Source organism: Antrostomus carolinensis, unplaced genomic scaffold, assembly GCF_000700745.2.
Source record: "Antrostomus carolinensis isolate BGI_N321 unplaced genomic scaffold, ASM70074v2 scaffold20604, whole genome shotgun sequence".
In the NCBI taxonomy this organism is placed as follows: Eukaryota; Metazoa; Chordata; class Aves; order Caprimulgiformes; family Caprimulgidae; genus Antrostomus; species Antrostomus carolinensis.
The window spans coordinates 5,394-26,551 of NW_010313076.1; the positions used below are offsets into that span (position 1 = coordinate 5,394).

General features: G+C 35.7%; 1 protein-coding gene across 1 annotated transcript in view; it reads right to left on the reverse strand.

The window, feature by feature from the left end:
• Positions 1-19,545, reverse strand: part of LOC104524374 (phosphatidate phosphatase LPIN2) — a gene marked incomplete at its 3' end in the record, with an annotated part of 24,263 nt that extends 4,718 nt beyond the window's left edge. Inside the window, exons 1-5 of the mRNA XM_010167231.2 lie at positions 19,180-19,545; positions 13,426-13,626; positions 10,178-10,273; positions 6,386-6,684; positions 2,237-2,344 (exon numbers count right to left, since the gene is read on the reverse strand). Coding sequence (XP_010165533.2) covers positions 2,237-2,344; positions 6,386-6,684; positions 10,178-10,273; positions 13,426-13,626; positions 19,180-19,266 — 791 coding nt within the window. The remainder of the gene's footprint in view (positions 1-2,236; positions 2,345-6,385; positions 6,685-10,177; positions 10,274-13,425; positions 13,627-19,179) is intronic.
• Positions 19,546-21,158: the final 1,613 nt, after the last annotated feature.

The following is a 21,158-nucleotide window of genomic DNA, read 5'->3' on the forward strand; positions in this document are numbered from 1 at the left end:
AGTCAACTGGAGGCCATGCAGACATATTAAACTGTTTCTAAGTCTAATTCTTAATATGCAGCAGTACTTGCAAAAGACTGAATACTTCAGGGCTTTGAGAATCTAAACTTGTTCTACTTCCCCCAAAGTGTAAGTTTTCCATTATCATTCTCAGGGAGAAGTCTTTGGTCAAAAGGTCTGTGCCTGTAATAGTTACCTATTCATGCTAACATTGCTTGTTAAAACAGGAAGAACACTAATGGTATAAGGTATCAAATAGTTAATGATTATGCTTTTTGGATTTATTCTAGTGAGTAGGACAAACAGAAGGGTCCTCACTGAAAAAAACTTAAGCTATTATCTTCCCTTAGCTCCCTGCAAGGATTCTGAAGAGAAAGATGACAAACCTCAACTAAAAGACAATTAGTTTTTCGAGGTCTCCAAAAAGGCAGTTATTAAAACCTCCCTTTTCTCTTTCACTATATGACAGTTACATTATAGAATCTTTCTTTGGTGGCTTAGGAGAAATAATTTGATGTAAAATTTCTCAACTCCTAGATGGCTCATACAAGAGACAATCCCCCACCCAACCCCCTTCCGAAAGAGGGAAAGGAAAATTGCCAATTTCTCTGTTACATTGCAATCTGTACTGGATAGCTTCTTGTTAAAAAAACAAAAAACCAAACACAAAACCAGCCAAACAAAAAACCTATAAAGAGCCTAAGTATCTCACATGATGCAGAAGCAAGTTGTTAAAGCAAACTATCCCCTGAAGATGTAAACAAAAAAAGAAGCTTTAATCATAACTCCCAGATATAGCCTGACAGTCTATGTTAGCTAGGATTTTATAAACTGAAAAAGAATATCAGCTTTATGCTACAATTATCTAGGTGATATAATCCACACAACACCATGTCAGTCCTCAGGGTCAAACATTGTGACAGGTTTTCAGTCACAAACCACAAACCTTTGGGGAACATTTGAAGACTACATCTCATCAAGCACAAGTGAGGATGTGGTTGTCAGCCCAAAACATAAAATGGAACGATAATGGGATTTCCTGTCCAGCTCCTTCTGTTCATCAACAAGCTATGTACTGGGGGAACTGGCAGGCACCAAGCATGGTGTGGTACATTCAGACTCTACTGAGGCCACATCTCCAGAAACAGCTGAAGCAGAAGTATTTTCTAAAGCTTAATCTCTTCTATTCTGCACTACCATCTATTGATACAGAAGAACAGGCACCTGAGCACTGAGCAGCTAACATGCAACAATGGATATCACACAAGGCTGACCGGTAATCCTCACTGACACTGTGAATGTATCTGCTGTGAGGCAGATTCCTCAGTCAAACTGCAAAGCAGTAAAACTAGACACTCACCAGAGAGTTAAGATGAATCAAGATACTGCTCGGCATGCTATGTGCTATATATATATATATATATATATATATACACCCTTCCCTATGTCCAGTGTTCAGGAAAAGCACAAAATTTACCTCAAGTACTACCTCATATTGGCAGAATGCTTTCTTATGCAAATAGAGATGGATGTTAATTAAGAGTGGTGAAAGCCAAAGTGTGAGCCTTGGAAAACACAGAAACTAAATGCAAGAGAAATATAATAGCATGAGCATCAGAAACTGAAGAGCTTGAACATATAAACAGAAGTGCTCTAGTCACTAACTGAAAACTGACTGGCGAGCTGTATTATGCCATTTGTAATAATCCACAATCAACTGATACTGGTTCTGGTATCTCGAACCAGAACTCCAGTAACTAGCAAATCCTCTGTTCTGAAGTGGAATATGACTCAAGTTTGGGACCTAGCTTTACCTTGAGTAATTTGCATTAATTTACCTGGCAAAAATCTGACTTACATACTCAACACTTCTGCTTTATGGCATATCAAGTGTTGCTTATGCTAGGGTGAATTCACAGGGAACAGATTTGTTTTCATACCCTCTTCAACCTAAGGAAATCTTATTAACTATCTTTTCTTTCTTTGTGAATTTTAATAAGAACGTTTTGGTTTTTTCATTTGATGGAGAAAAAAAAATAAAAGACAAATTTTGTTTAATACATACAGTAGAGAGGAAAGCTCCTGAAGTTCCAAGTACCAAATGCTGCATTCGGTATCACAAAAGGTAGGTATGTTTGATAGCTTTACAGATCAGAGGGGAAAATGAATAAAAGGGTACATTATTTTTTTTAATTATTCCTAATTATATATATGATGACATCACAAAGTGACTTACTTCTCCAGAGGGGACCACTCTCCATCAGATAAGGGGTAATGATCCTTCGAGTGATAAATCAAAGATTCTTTTTGTTCTTCACCCTTTGGTGATGAATTTGAGGATCCTCTGCAGAGATACATGAGACATTACGTCAGCTATAAGAAAGTTATTTATATATTATTGAAAATCCAAGATCAAAAGAAAGGATTGTATAGCTTAAAGAATTCATTGTTTGCAACACACCTTTATATAACTTAAAATGTATATAAAAACTATTAATACTTTAAAATTTTGCAAGTTTAAAAATCTTCTACTCTTGACACATAGTAAGTTACTATTGAAGAAGTCACAACAGCATAAATGATACCACTCTATACAACAAGCTAATATTACCAAAACCCAAAGATGAACATAAAGATTTACATATAACCTTTACTATGTAAACCTTAGAATCACTGGAAAAGTTAAATAGAAAGGGTAGTTTTGGCAATGCGCTACACAACTACACATTTCACAAATCGAAACCAGTAAGAACACAGGGGTAGGTACTAGCCTCACAATTTACCCAAGAGTTTACAAATTAACACAGACTACAGCAAGTAGCCAGAAGTACTGTACTTTTATGAACAGTGGGGTTTGTTTTGCACTGGGAAGTCTACTCAATATCTGTAACAAAAAACCCCCCAATCAATCAACAGTAAGATCCATTGAGCAAGCATGCACTGTATTTTCCACAGAAGTTCATTTTAAAAACTACCATCATAAGTACTTCAGATCTTTTTACAGCTTTCTGACTTTGACTGCATAAACAGCTATTCTCAGGACACAACTAACTTGTTTTAACGTTAGATAAAGGACATCATGGCTATACAGTGGATAGAATACAAGGAAGATAAGCCTGGAATTTGAGTGTAAAATGCAATACAAATTATTTTGAGCTATTATTATGAAAGAAAAAAAAAATATTTTTCTTCCATTAGCAACATGGTTGCCTTGGACTTGTTTTGGAATGCTAACGCTAATTTCTCCTATGGATGGAGAAAAGGGAAGATTTTAACATTATCTATTAATATACATTAATATTTAGAATTTACATGCTTACTCAATACAGCCCATTAGACCCTAAGCAGTTACAGTGATCTACCTCATTTGCACAAATCTTTCATTTGGAAGACAGTCTAGACTATGTTAAATACTGAAGGCTAAAAATGTCTTAATAGCTCCACCTCTTATTCAGTAATAGTAGTATTCTTATGAAATTTGATGCCAACAGCTTGACTTGAAAGCTGCAGAGACTGTACATCCTTCATCCTCATAAACCAAGCTAATTGTGATAGAAATCTGTTTCACACTACCTCTGTCTGTATGCAGTGCTAAGTATCTCCAAAAGAGGAAAAGGGTATTACTGAACAATTAAGTAAACACATAAAAAGTTATTACAAAAAGGTCCTCAATATTATGGCTTCAGAGGGGGGCAAGAAGACACACAGGTGCTACTGAAATATTCACTGGGAATTAGTGACCGAATGAGTTCATAAGAAGCATCAAAAAAAAATCAAATTTCATCCATAAGTGGATAAATCTAAAGGTTAAAAATCCAAATGCAATCAAAAATTTTTGAAAATAAGAGGGGAAAATCAGTATGCATCAACTTATAACTTAAAGTTGCACTATCAATTTTAAACTATTTATTTTGCAACATTTATAAACAGTGCTATCACTTCCTCTCACCCTTATCCACTTTATACATGATCTAAATAAATATGTAAGATTTTAGACAAAGATAACTACTAACTTTTTAACATTCTTAGCACTGGAGAAATAATGCTTTCTATTTCCGAGCTGTACACACTGTAAACTCAGACCTCCTGGTACTATTTTAGGTAAGTCAAGCACTACTACCATATCTAAATCATAGCTAGAAAAGACAAAGGACATACTTTTAAGAAAGTTGCATAAACACTTGGAAATGGATTTTCCCAAGGAACAGGAAACAGCTTGTTTGCCACTTTATAAGAATAGAACTAGATAAGACATTACATACTGGTACCTGTGGCTGAATTTTTGACCTTCCTGTTGGAACACCAGCCTCCCTCTCTCTTTCCCAGTTTCACTTTGAAATCTGAAGTTATGTCTGTATTAACAGTTAGGTTTCTATTTTTTCTTCCAAACCAAAACAAACCTGCTGATACCACCTTACATCCCCACAGGACGTGAAAAGAAAGCTTATAAACATTTTTTCACAACCATATCTTTAGCTGGGAAGAAAATAATGCATGCCTATTGCACGGTGTTTAATTTCCTGCGTTGGTAGGCCACTGGAATGACTGCATACAAACTCCGCTAACAGATACAGAGCCACCAACTTCCTGCTGCTGCACTTCCATTACTACAATGTATTTTTTCAGTCCTGCATTTACTTGCTGTTCACTAGAAAAAAGCATTCTTTTTCAAAATCTTCTTCCTTTCACATTGCAACGCTCTGACGGAGAATGCATTTCTACTGCTGTTTCTGTTTATATATAAAAAAATGTGGTTTACAACTAAAAACCATTTTCAATCCTTCATTCTAAAAGGTACAAAAAAATAAAACCAGAGTAACCTCTATGGAAACACCATGGTCCTTTCAGCTATGACTAAACACTTGACATTTGAGACAAATCTACATTTTTTTATTCATCTCTAGTCAAATTAAGATAATTGCTAGAATAGCAATTTGAATTCTAAACACTGGATGAAAACAGCCATTATTGGAATGACGTTCCTAAATTTTTCATATATTTGTAATAATTTATTAAATAGAGAATAAACAATTAATGGGTTACATTTTCTTTCTTTCTGTACTTGATGGTTATTTTTATTTTTTATGGTTTCACTATGACAAATTATTGTTGTCTTAACACTCTCAAACTGAAGACTGAACAAAGATCTTGTCTTTCCTAAACTGGAAAAAAAAAAAAAAAAAAGAAAAAACCTCAAACCAAACAAAATGCCAATTCCCAGATTAAACAAAGCAGCTGAATATCTAAATGACAATTCATTGACATAAATATGGCAGCGAAAAAATAATGTAAATTAACTAAGAAAGCCACAGACATTCTAGAAAACACTTTCAAATCCAAATTTTGTTAGTTGCGTTTTATTGGTCATAGGTGTGACAATAATTAATGTTTTTCTGTTGCACTAACCTTTTTGATTTTATTGGTCATAGGTGTGACAATAATTAGATTAATGTTTTTCTGTTGCACTAACCTTTTTGATTGGTACTTATTAAATCTGAGACTCCTTTGTAGACCCATACTAAAGGAGTTTTTTCAGTTATACTTTATTGTCTTATACCAAAACTTTCTTCCAATTCCCAGACCAGATCTTGAAATTATGCAGACAGTACTATATTTAACAGTAATGCTGTCAAATAATGCAGCTAGCTTTGTCTAAAAAAAAAAAAAAAAAAAGAAAAGTCCACTTCTTTTGTTAAGCAGCCTAAGAAGCTTCCACAATAAAACTGGTGAGTAGGCCTTTCCTGGATTTTGAACATTTATATGCTTGATAGCTTTCTTCTATCACTATAATTTTTCCTAAGCTTACTTATATAAGCTTCCACAGCTTATTAGTATGAGCTACACTTTATCTCCACTTTACTAAGAGTGTTTCCACTTCAAAATACAGGACTGGTTTTTTTTTCCCCTCCCTTTATGACTACACACATGTAAAGAATTCTCTTTACTAATGTGAAGGAGCATTCACTCAAGTAGTTTTCAGTTACCAAAGTAAACTTCCAAGTCACAGAGAAGTAAAATTCAGGTACTGCGCACTGCAGGCATTCCAGACCGCAGATTATGTAGAGGTTACCAAACACACCAGACGACCGCTCTGCCTCATCAGAGAAATCACACTGAAACTTTTCCTCAGTCACACAACAGATCATGACAACACTTCTTTACCAGAATGGGCTTAATTGGATTTCAGGTTCATAACAAAATGGCCAAACTTGAAGGATTCTGTAAAGATGTGGAAGACAATGGTTTAAGTTTTGTTTGTTTGAGGAAAAGCCTACCCAGAGCCTATTGAAACTTCTGGGCTACTTGCATAGAGGAAAGGTACAAGTCACCTTTTAAATCTTCAGTGATAACAGTGAAAGCAGTCCCCAACTATCTGACAGCTTACCTTAGGGGCTGAACACTTTTTTCATCATCTGAGCTTATTTCCATTTCAAAAATCTCTTCTGTCCCAGTAGAAGAGATCTGATCTTCCTTCCTGCTATCCTGTTTGTATTTCTTTCTTCTTCTTTTTTTCTTTTTCACAGAACCCGGGGTGAATACAGTCTCTGTTTCCACAGAGTGTGGAATTTCTGAGCTCACACATGTTCTCTCATTTTCACCTGATTTCAAATGATTGTCAGTGTCTTTAAAAAACTGGTCTTCAGTGGGTATTGGAGATGTTGCCAAATATGCAGGAACCTTTTCCTAAGCAAAAAAAGAAAATAGCAAATAGATTTTTTTTTTTTTACTTTGTTTTGTGCATACAGCATAGTTGTCAGCTACAGATTAACCCCTGCATCTATATTTAGGCATAAAACCATACAATAGCCCAGTGGTATGAAGCTGATATCCAGAAAGGAACCAAGTTCACTACAGAAATTACAAAAAGTTCAGAAAAATGAGCGTTAGTATTCTTACAGTGTCAAACACAAACAATTGATTTTGCTAGCAAAACAAATACCCAGTAAGTCCAATGTTTTGGAAATTATCTGCCCTTGAGCACTTCAGTTCTATCCATGTTTAGTAAATGTGTTAATAAAAATAGACTAACTAAATCCACTGCTGTCTTATTTATTTTAAAACATTCACAGCAAGGTGTAAGTTGGAAGGGACATCAGAAGATCATCTGATCTAATATTGTGCTGAAAGTAGGGTCTCAGGTTAGGCTATGCAGGGCCTTGTCAAGCCAAAGCTTGAGTACTTCCAGTGAGGGAGAGCCTACCACTTATCCAGACAACATATTCCTGTGTTATATTGTTCTCACAGTGAAGGATTTTTCTCGTATCCAGCTGGAATTTCACCCTTGTGCCCTTTGCCCCTTGTCTTATCATCAGGCATCCTTGTGAAGAGAGTGCCTCCATCTGCTTTAGAACTACCCTGTAGGTATTGCAAAACTGTGGTTAGATCCTCCTGAGACTTCTCTTCTCTAGGCTGAACACAGCCAATTCCAGCAACCTTTCTTCCTATGTCAGCTTCTCCAACCCTCTGATCATCTTGGTGGCTCTCCACTGGACTCCCTCCAATTTTCCATGACTCCCTCGAACTGGTGAGACCGGGCAGAGCAGAACTGCATTCCCGGTTTGGTCTAATATATACCAGGGTGAGTGGGACAATCCCATGTCCCTCCACCTGCTGGCTGTACTCCTGCTAATGCAGCCTAGGGCACATTTGCCTTCAATGCTGCCAGGGCACAGTGCCAGCCTTTACAGCAGATATGCACTGCACCTAGTCAGACCCCAGCCTGTACTGCTGTGTGGGACTCTTCCAACCCAAATGCAAGACTTCACGACTATCTTGGTTAAACCTTGCACGAATCTTGTTGGTCCAGGCTCCCAGCCTGCCAAGTCTGCTATATGTGGTGGCTCTTTTTCTGGCCTGTCTACCTCTCCTCCCAGTTCACTGTTATACACAAAATAGTTGAAGGTGCATTCAGTCTCGTCATCCATGTCAGACACTATTTATGTAAAGTATCTTTCAAAAAGAAAAATTCAACTATAATTTATTCACGTTAAAACCAACAAACAACCAACCTTCAACTGATTACAAGTCACAGCCTTTTGAAGGAAAAGCTTTACCTGGGGTAAAGCCTGGGGTTTATTTACATCATAACAAGAAACTTCAAGATATTGACACCTAGACTGAAAGAGACACACTGTGAAGGGACAAAGCGGAACAAAACCAGAAGAGAATGGAATTTGCATAGCGAGGAGAAAGAGAAAAAGTTATGTAGCTTAATTTCATGGTAAAAATAGAACTAATTACAAGAAGCCTGTTATTTTAGAAGACTCTTACGCAGAAGATTAGTCAGGAACTACACTGTGATCAGAAACAGTCGGAGCACTGATACTACTTTTGCTATGTTCAAAGTCTGAACTGCTATTATTTAACATGAAATTCAATTTTTCCATTGAGTTAAGAGTTACAGATCAAGTCTTGTTCCACTGGTTGCAAAGTAGAGAGAAGTGGAGAAAGGAGAACAAAACACAACCTTATCCAGCACTAATGACACACAGATTTTGCATCGTGAATAACCTCCAAATAAAATGATAGCACTTAGAATAAAGTTAATATTCTATACAATTAGTGACGAATAACCCAGAATAACAACACAAAAAAATTAAAAAACAGAGGAAAAGTTAAAAGAAAACTAGCTGAAAAATGATGCCTGAAAGTAACACTACAATAGTCCTGATTTATGTGAATTGGGACATGTGGTGTTACTTCTGAATGTCAAAATCTGAAAACAGCAAAGACTAAACACTTGAAAGAACCTTTCTGAATACACTGAGAACTCAGTAAGAGCTTTAACACTGATACCTTAAGCATAGCTTCAAGAGATGACCACAAGGACAAATGGATCAGTAGCAGAAATACTGATCTACAGTATGTCTACAACCACTAAAAAACAACTCATCTGCTTTGTAGCTAACTCAATCTACAGTTTCAGCATGAACTACATACCAGCTTTCCAGAACACATTATACACAGATAAGGAGCTCTTGTTATAAACCAAAACATACTAAGCAAGAGCAACAACTCCTTCAAAACATTGTACTGGGGACAAAGGTGGTGGTTATCACCTTGCTTTCTGAAATTCTTGAGGATGATCAGTTCCCACCAATGGCTGACACAGCCCACATCTATTAAAAATCTGCTTTCAGTTTTGATTTTAATCTTGGTGTATGTTAAAACAGAACCCAATGTTCCTTTCTCTTAAATGCTACGAATGCATACCCCAAGTTATCATTTAGGGTCTTAATGATTATTTTCTCCTTCCACTTTAAATTATATTTAACTCCTTCCAAAATGAGAGCTTCCTCTGATCCCTCACAGAAAACAAGTAGCGCCACAAACTAAAAAGTGGATCAAACTTGAAAGACTCTGATTTCTAATAACAATAGGAAATTAACGCTTCCTCTTTTACTTCACTGAGACAATTTTCTTTTTCCTCTCTTCTCTGACTGACTACTTTCATTAAACCATTTGGAACTTTGTATTTAGAACTTCTTTCCTTCTGTCTTGATTAAAAACGCCAATAGATTCAGAAGTGATCAAAACTAAAGCTCAGGACTGACAAATATTATGATTACATAGGTCCCATATCTGTAGGAAATAAGACTAAAAATTAACGATTATTCCTGTTTTTCAGAGGTTCATTAGCTTCCAGATGCAATAGGTTCTTGGGAATTTAATTGCTGTATTATAATACAAGAATTCTCAAGTTGAAGAAATTACTGTTAACTAGTGAAAGTTTCACAGATAAAATTGTGAAAAACTGTGCTAAATATTATAAGACAAATTAAATATATGCCAAGATAGACAACCATTGTTAGTACAGAGGTCAGTCGCACAAGCTATAAAAACTTAAGGCAAAACTTATTATTATTATTATTATACAGTCTACAATCCGTATAACTGCAGTCAACAAGAATGAATATACTAAAATAAAGTTTAAAAAACCCCAAATCTTTCAAATAATGATCTAATAAAAAAAAGAGTTAGTTACTTTATTATCACTGGTAGCAGAATTGTACAAAGCACTAAGCATCTTGGCAGCATGTGAAAGTGATGTTAAGATTCAGTCACAGAAATCTAGCTTTCATAAAAGTTACAATACTGATAACACTATATTAAGCATTTTTAACACAGTATTCTGTTAATACTGCATTGTAGCCATTATGAAGCACAAAGTCCTTACATTTTCCTCCTCAGTTTCTTGTACAAAGAAAGCTTCTCCATTGTCACCCAGTTTCATATGAAGATCAACAGCATCGCCATTAATTTCTATATCAATCTGTGGAAAGAGACAATTTAAGGTAAATAATTCATCATAGGGGAAAGCAATGACACCAAGGTCCACTTAGCTCTCGGAGTAAACTTTGTTCCATTGTAAAATCATGCCTCTTTCTCCTCCCTCTGCTTTTTGAAAGAAGTCTGTTATAATAATGGTCTTTATTTTGTTAACCTGCAAAATACATCATGCTCCTAGCAGAGAGCCTAACACCTACAAGCAAAATTAGAAGACAGTAAAAAACATCCAAAGACTGAATCTTGTTCAACTAATTTGGAGAGCTAGTAGCATAAAAAACCAATCACATATCTAGTCTTTATTTCCTGGAAGAATGATTGAGACTGTTCATGTCCATATGTTTAGAGCTCAACCTGAATTGGGGCCCAGTATGAACCCGAGTCCTGAACATCAAAAGTTCAAGATGACAAACTGGAAGCCTCCTGGAGGCAAGCTTTGTTCCAATGGAACACAGATCTGCCACGATTATTTCTGCAACTCAGCTAATGTTGTTTCAGATTTTCCTGCTCTTGAGTTTATGAGGATATGACATAGGACCACAACCCTTCTGCAACGACAGTGCTTTCGTCAGAGAAAGAATGGGGGTTTTTTTCCTCATGAAAAGGTACTTTAAATTAGATTACATTGCACAGGAGGGAGAGATTGCCCTTCCCCACACGTATGAAATAAAATGAAAAAAAAAAAGTCTTTCTTAAACCAAGACACAAATATTTTACTTCCTCCTCTTTGCAAAATCTTGGGCATCCAGTTTTCCATTATTTTTTTTTTAAAGTGTTTAATATTCAGATAAAATTACCTTACTTTTCAGTAAATCTGCTTATCTAATCCTATCTGTATATCTGCATTTAGCCTAGCTAATTAAAAATAATGTAATACATGTCAGACAGAAACACAATGGACTTGCCTTACTGCAGAAAATACCAATAGCATTTCACATTATATATAGTTTAGAAACTTTTGTCAAAAGGAGATCAAGTTAAATACTGTAATTGCTATGAGATATTCAATATTTACACTACTCAGGTTCTAGTTTCCTGTCTATATATATATATATATATATAAAAAATACACACTAGGCCATACAGCTAGTATTGTGATATAAATACTCTTATTCACAGTTAGTTATCATGACATGAAATGGCCAGTCAAAAAGGAAAGAGGATTAATTTTAAGATTAGCACATGGACTGACAAGAAAAAAAACCACCGCAGTGCTAAGAAAGACAGTATCCATGTATCTTAATCCACTCTGTTATTCACCCATTTATGAGAATAAAACCATTAGCCAAGGAAACCCAACCACAGGAGATGATAAATTGCAAGGAGATAACCAAACATGCATGGGGACTATACCCAAATGCTTAAGAGAAGAGCTTGTCTTTTTCCCCCCACAAGAAGAACTGAATGGTTTTGATCTGAAAATCAGATTTATGTCACTACTGAACAGTGTATTCTTAAGATATTTTCTTGAATTTCCAATTCAGTAACATGAGTTTTCAAAAAAAAAAAAAGTTACCTTACCTTAGTGTTTTGTTTTTGGTTTTTTTTTCAACAATTTCTTTATGCTGATTTAGACAAACATCCCTAATTTTAGTACCTATACTTCATGCTGGTTTCTGGGGACTTCAATATATATCTTAAGTATAGAGCTGAAGCACAGATATGCATATTTTATGTTCCCATACATCTTGAGACTACCAACTGATCTTACCCTCATAACATGCCAGAGAAAAATGCATACACAACACAGTAAGGACCATTCACTTGACTATGGAGAGAACACTCAAATGCAGAACAGCAGCTCAAAGGATGAAGGGAGCAAGAAGCAGCAGCCATCCACTCAAGCAAAAGCTGAGAACTATGCTGACAGCCTAGTACAGCAGGTACCAAGAGATGTTTCTACTATTCAACAGCTTTTTAGAGGTACCCAGAAGCTGAAATCCTCTCAAATTTGGCTGAGCATCTCAGGAGTGTAATTAAAGACATTTAGCAAGCTCAAGTTTCAGATCACTCCCGTTGTTAAGTGTATCTCATTTGCTTAAACATCAGAAAAAGTACAGCTATACCACCTCCCTTGTACCTTGCTGAAAAACTCTAATGTAATCTGCTGCAGAACTGTTAAGGAAAATCAACTTTTTGTCATCAGCATGCTCATTAAGAAAAACACTAGCATGTGGGAAATCAAAACAAAAAAAATATAAAATGCCCCAACATAACTGCTCTTTTGGTTACACTTTATTCTCCTTTTACAACCAAATATAAAGATGGGAGTTGTTTTCTGCAGTGTCCTTTCACTTCTGAGAAAAGCAGCACATAATCCTGAGGTTTTATGATCTGTTAAAATCAATCCATCCTGTGGCAGCGGACCCACAAGCAATACTGCCACACACAGTACTCCCTACTGACAGTAATGTAAAGTCCCCTCACAACTGCTCCATTTTTCAGTCAAATTTACAACCCAATCCAACTCACTCCCCAGGCAAGACTACTAAAGCCTATGGAAAGGGGATGATGGCAGGACAATTTGCTTGGGTAGCGGCAATGTCAGACTGGTTGGTCAGGGAACTGTACCAGGTTCTCTCTCAAATACACTCACATAGGAATGACGCTTCAATCCCAGTTTTTATTTGCTTGTGGATATTAATAACTACATTTTCTACTGCATATCAGCCTTGAACAGAGCTAACAAGGAATAATATTTATGATAGGTCACCAACCCTTAAGACATGCTCTATTTGTCCTCCAGACATTCCAAAAATATTTGCTTGCAACATCAACGATCAGTTACATGGCATTAAGCATTTCTTTCCCAGCATACTTAAATAAGAAAATAAAGAGCCATGTAAACATTTTAAGCCTTTGAAGTCTACATGTTTGTATTATTCTTTTTGCATAGCTTAAGAGCTGTCAGAGCTTTTTTTTTCCACAGTATTTTTTTGCTGAGTCCTTAGATTACCACAGGAAGTTCTGTTTCGCATTCCAAAACTATCACTCTGTACAGCATATATGAGAAACTGCTCTGTACTAAATCAGCCTGCTAACTGGGTATGTAGGGGGCTAGGGAAGGAAGGAAGAAGGGGGAAAAACGTGAATGCATTGGAATTCAAAACTTTGTTTTGGCTCCCTTTCTGAACTTACCACTTTTTCTTTAGAGCGCAATACACCAAGCTTCCCAAATCGGACATGAAACGGAGAACACTGGTATGTACCATCCTGCTGCCGGACCACAATGACATCGATGCATCCTGAAAGGGTTGCCTGATTGATGCCTTTGTACAGCTCCTTCACAGTAACCAGGACTTGTCCTGCAAGTTGTCCTACGTAGTTCATAGTCTGAGACTAAGGGAGAGAAAGGGGAAAAAAAAAAAGGAAATAAATTTTAAAAACATAAAGAGTTTTTTTAAAATCCATTTTTAAGAAACCTCTAAATAGATGTGCAGTGTCATTTATCAATTACTCTGATTATAGTAACAAGCTTTACACAAATGCCTTCAAGAATTTTGAGCCAATTCTTGTATTACTAACAGTCTGCAGAGTTATAAAACCTATTCCTAACAGCTTATCAACCTGAATCTATGATTATTTAAATATTTTAAAGTAAATTTTGAAGCATGTAATTTTTAAATCCCAAAGCCTGGACTCAAGTGCTGCTTAATTTCTCAAATAAGCTAAAAAGACAAATCATTCTCTGAAGACAGCCCATGTAATACACCTGATCCTCTAACTGAAAATGAAGATAACTGTACATAAGGACACACACAAAAAAAAAAATCTAAAAGTCAGGAAAAGTTACATAGACTTCACTTATTAAAAGATCTTTTGGGAGATAGAGGGGTTTGAGAATAAGTGTGCATAAAACAAATATGGAAGAAATACAGTTTTCTTCCTATATAAGGAAAGCACACCACCAGTGAATTCATTTGCCATGAAACAAGTACTAAAACATCTCACAACATAAAATCATGAGCTTGTAAAAATCTTTCTTGAAAAGCACTGCCATCAACCTTCAGAAGTTAAAACTGAGATGAAGATTTCCACCTGTGGTAGGTGATGCCAGATACTCAAAGTTACCAAGACTCTCCTATTAACTCTTGATCAAATAAAACTACAATAAGTATCACCTACAGTTACAATGCATACTTCTCTAAACAGCTTAATGAAGCTTGTAGGTATCTATACTTAAAAAAGCTGCTGAAGTAAAGCTTGCTCTGTGAAAAGGCAGTGAACCTAGAAACACGACCTTGTTCTCAACACACTTCTTGTCCATGAGAAGCAGATGACTTACTAGCTAGCAGCCATTATTTCCACAGAAATTACACCTAAAGAATAAACACTAAATTCCAAATACATTTTCATATGTGACAAGTAGGTCTTAACCAAGTTTACAAACTCATGCAATATAATATTTTAAGTGTAAAGCATTATCTTACCCACTAACTACCTTCCACAAGTTGCACAAAGTTTCAGTCAAGAGAAAACAATTTTTTTACAATTTTTTGTGCTTGTTCATACTCCTGACATCAGGAAATTGAAAAATAACAATATGTAGTCTAGATGAAGGAATCTGACTAGATAAGAGTGGGGAGTTCAGGATAGAATACAAGGAAAGGAAGATGCACAGAGTAAGATTATGCTATAGTCAAACAAGATAAATGAAGAACACGTAGAATCACTTATCGAACGTTCTGTCTAATCCATGAAAAATATGTAAGTGAATGAATGAATTTTGAACGACTGCAAGTCTTTCAGACTAAGAATACAATATGAACTATGACAGCCAGTAAGAAATGAAGTACAAATATTTCTCAGAACATCTTAGCTTTAATAGAAAGAGGAGAGAAAATCGTGAAAGTGTTCTACTGGAAACTTAAGTGCAACCCTTCCTCATTCTGCTGTCTCCTGACTCCTACCCAAAAGACTGCTACAAGCTCATTTCAAATATATCCAAGCAACTGCATGCCTCTAAAGTGAAAAGTCTTATTTGGGAGAACAAAGAGCCACTGCAAACAAGCAAAACACACAACACTGAATGCATAATGGGGCCTAAATTATAAAAATACTATTTTGAGATAATATTTCTACAAATGTAATCTACAGTGAATTTATTTTTCTACTTGCTAATCTATTTTTATTTGCCTCCTAACACGGTTTAGGATTTTCTTAATGCTTCCAAACAAAGCTGTACTGCACTACAAGAGTTCTTCCTCCTGATACTGCTTTCATTACATAGGTAATTTACCAATTATTTCTGTTCTGAGCCTTCAAAGTCTTCATTACAGTAACACAGGGTATATTGCATTAATTCAAAAGCAAGCTACTTTTGTAGAATCTAACAGTACCGATATAATTGTAAACATGCAGGAAATCTAAAACTACTTTCACAGACTCAGAGCAGCTACCGAAGTATTTTTCTCCATCTCAGGCTTCTCAAGCCTAACATACATTACCTAATTGTCTTTAGATTTTTGAAAAAGAATTCTTTCCTCTCCACAAGACTTAAAAAGAAAAAAAAAAAGGTTTTTCCAAAACAGACTTAAAACTGTTTTAAAATTATCCACAGAATTACTGTGCTAGGTAACACGCTCGAGAATTTTCTCCTGTAGTTTTTTGTACAATATACTTGATGAAGACAAAAAGAACAGACTGTCATTGAGTGACTAATGAGATTAGCAGAATGGACTCCCTATCAACATTAGTGATTAATAAAATTCAGTTTCATCTCTAAGTAGTTTCATGTACAACTATAAAACTGACTGCTTTTTAACGAAATAATAGCTCACTCTTGCTAAAAGGTTAAGTCTCACTTCAATCCTTCCTCATCTGACCCTCTTAATAAGCTGATGTTAGCTCACTGACACAGCAGGCAGAAGTCTACCCATCTTTTTGTTGTTATTTGTTTCAGGGGGTTAGTAAATTAGATTAGCTCACAAAGAAGAGCGTGACAAACACCAAAGAGTCACAACGCACACAGCAGCACCAGAGAGCAAGAAAAAAAAAAGGCTGGGGTAGGGAACTGAACATCTTCATTTTGACAAGTGAGGTATTTGCTGCATTTCATGGCACTGTAACCCAAGACAGAAAGGTAGCGCTGCTTTAATGTTTAAGCAATCAGTCTTCCCCTACAATGACAGTCAATTTTTATTCTAAATCTTAGGAAAAATTCTCTAACATATAGTCATTTATCATTCATGGTTATACCTTGGCCACTCCCCAGAGGAGTGCACAGTATTGGCTTACAAAGAAAAGTTGATTTCATGTCACCAAGGAGACTGAATTTGTTAAAAGAAATGTTTGGCGCAATCAGGAATAGAAGTCTTTATTAAAGTCTCTGTTCCATATATTTCATTTCAATTAACAGGACTCGAGAAGCAGACATTAGCAAGGAATTATCTTATCATTTAAGCAGCAACAGTTTAAAAGATCAGAATTTCACAGCAACTGCTGAAAACCTAGTTCAGTTGATAATCTTTTTTTCCTCACATACATGCTAACTGACCATGTCTAACCACAGAAAACCACTAAAAAACCCACAAGACTGAAGCATTCACTTGTTACATATATTCTTGCTTTCCAGTAGCAAAAGTTATCTCTTTTATAGATGTTACATAACTGTAGCTCACAGCATACAGCCACTTTTACAATCATACACAGTATAACCTCTTACGTGTGAAAGCTGTGAACTTTTGAACCTATTGAGTATTAAAAACAATGTTTATAAGGAAAGAAGCTTTTTATGATCCAAGCCTTAATGCAAACATTGCTTTGTACATTGTAAGTAAACACAACTGTAGATCAGAAACTAATTTTTATATTGCTTATCAGGTTGTAGTTCAACTTTTAACATAATGGTTCACTATGTAAGATAAACACATTATTTAAGAAGGTTCTAACCATAGCAAGCAACTGATCAAATAGAAATAAAGTGTCACTACATACCTAAGAAACATGAGACGTTTATATTCTCTTAAATGTCACATAAACTCCAGCTAGGAGACTTTAAAATTTGGGGTTTGGTTTTTTTTTGTAAAACTTGTGGCAAGCAGTGCTGAATCTGACTATAGAGAGGAACAGTGTAAAGTGTTATGGTGTTAATTCTTGCACATGCAATAGAAATAGTCTGACGACAGAATAACCAGTAAGACAAAGTATTTCCTCAATAACATTCTTTATTTTATGCTTAGTAAACATTTAGTTTACAAAAATGCTGTTTAGCTTTTAAGTTTTATTTATTTTGATATCCAGAGTATAAACATTACCTGGTGCAGTCAAATTTCAGAAATCTGCATAAAATCTAAAGTTAATGTAACTCGGATAGCAAATCAAAAGGTTACCCATACCTAAGGCCTCAAAGTGGAAAAACACTTTTTGTGACTTCTGAGGCTCCAGAGAGATTGACTTTTAAGCAGTTGATGTTTAAGCAACACTACCTAGTTTGCAAAAATTCTTATAGCTGAATATGTTAATACTACTAAGCTAAGTGTGACTGTAATTGGAATGGGGGGAAGGATCTCCCTGTCCTCTATCATAAAAAAAGATTTTTTTCTGGCAAGAAGCCATTACACTGCAAAAGCCAGAAACTGAAACTGCTTTTTTTTTTTGCCTTTTTTTTTTTTTGAGAGAGAGCTAGCATAAAAGTAAATCAGTCACAAGAAAGAAAATACCTACTTTGGATGTTAAAGAAATAAAAATAAAATTCTGTGCCTCCATCTATAAAATACTTAAATCAGTTAAACTAATATTAACCCTGCATATGTTGGTTGACTTCCTCATGTTAGAGCAGTGAGGAATAGAATAGCTTTCAGAAACAATGATTAAACAGTACTACAGCTCAGATTAAGTATCTAACATGCTCTACTGACCGGTAGCCAAATATTCAAAACTCATCACCAGGAAATGCTTACATCAGCATAACTTGAGTGGGAGGTTTTGTGGATAGGAATTGTATCTATGTCCCATTAACAAAGATGTTACTTTGGCTGCTACAAAACCAACATGTTTTCTTGAACAGATTTTTTTATGTTATTCAGTAATATCCATATACAAGTGCAACATATAATCAAAAGGCTGTCCACAAATTTGTGTTTTCGGTGCATCTGGAGTAGTGCTTTAGTAAAAGCTGCATTTTTGTGTTCTTAAAGCCAACATCTTTTATACAGGTGCACCCATATGAACACGAACACTACAAATGCCCAGTTCAACAACAGAAAAAGAGTGCAAGTTACTCAAAGGCAAGCTACCAGATTGCTCTAGAGAGATACAGCTTTTGAAGGCATGAATTTTAACTATCACTGCAAAAAAAAAGTTACTTAAATGTAGATCTTAGCTTACATGAGAGTAGTTTTTTATACATCCCATTTGTTTTCAGATATATTTAGAGGACTAAAAGATAGTCTAATGCCACATGATGTAAACAGTAAAGTTACATTTGTTTCAAGAGATTAGGTAGAAAAACAAAATTAAAAACATGCATAACAATAGTTTCCCTCAATTTATCTCATCTTGCCTATATGTGCATGTACATTTATTTAAGAGGCAGGAGCTTTCCTTAACCAGGCAAAATCTTTAGCAAGTGTTTCACTAGTTTCTATTTTGTACCCTGAAAAGACTGGGGGGTGAGAGGGGAAATGACCGTGTGAAACAGGACCACTGTAGCATCAGGTCTACTTGTCAAAAACATTTTTGCTCCTAAGTCAAATTTTATTTGGGATTTAGGATTGCTCCTGGTACTGCACAGAGCACTTATGGAACAAAAATGGGAAACAAACTAAGTCTGTTGAATGCCTAAAGTCTTACACATAGTATTAATTACAGACAGTCATTTTTTTTAATATATTTTAACTACACTACAGGAAATTACATACCCATACTTAGCAATGAATCTGTCAAACTCACCAAGATACCAGAAGGAACCCTTTCATGGGCAGCAACAACGCTTCTATTAAAGTAATCTTCAAAACCATCCTCTCCTGAGAAATGCATCTCAGAAAACAAGAAACTAACTTTCCACAGTACAGGTAAATGCAAAGCTTACAGCCATAACAGATTGTTGTATCAGCATTTCTTCTCTTTCCATAGGAGCAGAAGAATTATGTAAATCTTGTGGTCTCTTAGAGAGAAATGTTTGGTATACTTTCCCACACAGTATTATGATTAAAAAGGAAGTGCTTCCTTAAGAAAGCTCACATAGAAACTCCCTCACCAATAAGCTTTGCTTGAAATGTCACAGCCCCCTTGCGCTCTTCGAGATAAGTAATAACATGGGCAGACTTTGCCATATGTTTGCACTGATAGGTAATGATCTTGTTTTACATCAGGTCACGTGACTTCAGCTGAAGCTCCCACGAAAAGAAACAGGGATTTAGTTAATGATTCTTAAGCAAAGTCTACATTAGCTCACTTGGAGACTTTTCACCCACTGTTGCAACCCTACCACCAGTAGCAGCATTCAAAGTCCTAGTTCAGCCTGCTGCACACCTAACTCATGAATGCCTGCTGCCACTCTGTGTGCTTGCTCCCTCGCTCATGGTTTCACTGGCCTAGCCAGCCACCTTTTATAGGACAAATCTGATGACATTTCAGAGTCTGGTATTTGTGGGCTATTTTCTCTCCTTTTTGAAACTGAATTGTAATAGTAAAGAGACAACTGACCTGGTGTCAAGTTTATACTAAAGCATACAAAAACAAAGCACACCAAAATAAACATTTTTTCCTGTGGAAATCTTCCTACTTTCTTGAAACTGAATTGTTAAAAGTACTATAATTTGTGTGTGTGGACAATACATACAAGCTTATTGTATGTGGTTCCATGACTGAGAGTAAGAAATAATTTTTGATCTGAGGAGTTCTGAAATGTCACTACTTCTCTAAATAGTATCATGGATAGCTGAAATAACTGAGGAAGTGTATTCTAACCCTGAATGGGAGAGATACTCCCTGAGGACCATTACATTCCCTAAACGTAGACACATTCTTGTTACCTTAAACCCATGCATCTTCTCTCCACCCCACGGTGTTATTTTGTGTCTGCTACAGAAGACTGTGGAGGACTTCTTGAATTACAAGGTAAAAAAAATAATCTAGGACCCTACTACCATCTTCACTCTCTGCTCCTCTACGTTTTTTAAATTTATGCATTAGGGTCTGATGCAAGGACAACGAATCACATTATTAGATGCAGCCAAATGGCTTGTGGGTTTACAAAATAAATAATGAACTACACTCAAGGCCAAAGTAAATCAGTCTTGATGACAAACTCCTAAATTGAGTGTTGGGACTGCTACTGCAGAAGTAAGGTTGCAATAAACTGTTACCATCTCCAGGCTCTTTTCTACACTCTGATTTAGTTTGTAGTTAATGTGGCTCTTCACAGGAAAAATTACCAGCTTTGTTACCAGACATAACAAATATTTTCATAGCATATTAAGAATTACTAGACACATTCAATTTTCCTCTTCTTGTTCATCATTCCTTTATCATGTGTGCTCCACTAAAATATGGCAAAACACACACAGTTATGAGCAGAATGGAAGCCAGCTTTTAAGACAGTGCTTCTTTTCAAACACTTTTGACTTTGCTTTATGCTATTTTTGTTGTGTACCATTTTCTGTTATATCTATTCTATCGCAGTATTGTTCAGTATTTCTGATTGACATTAGTTTCTTCAAATCTTCTAAAAGTGTTTTAGAAGACATCCTTTCTACAATAGTAATAAAATTGTGGTCACTGCACAGGCAATAAGGCAAGATTTAGACAGGTACTAAGCTTTGCACATTTAGTAAGCCTCCTTGTCTTTTATTTGTCAATATTAATAAGGTAAAGAAAATATAATTCCCCCTGAGTAAGTTTAAGTACTATGTTATTTACTTACAGTT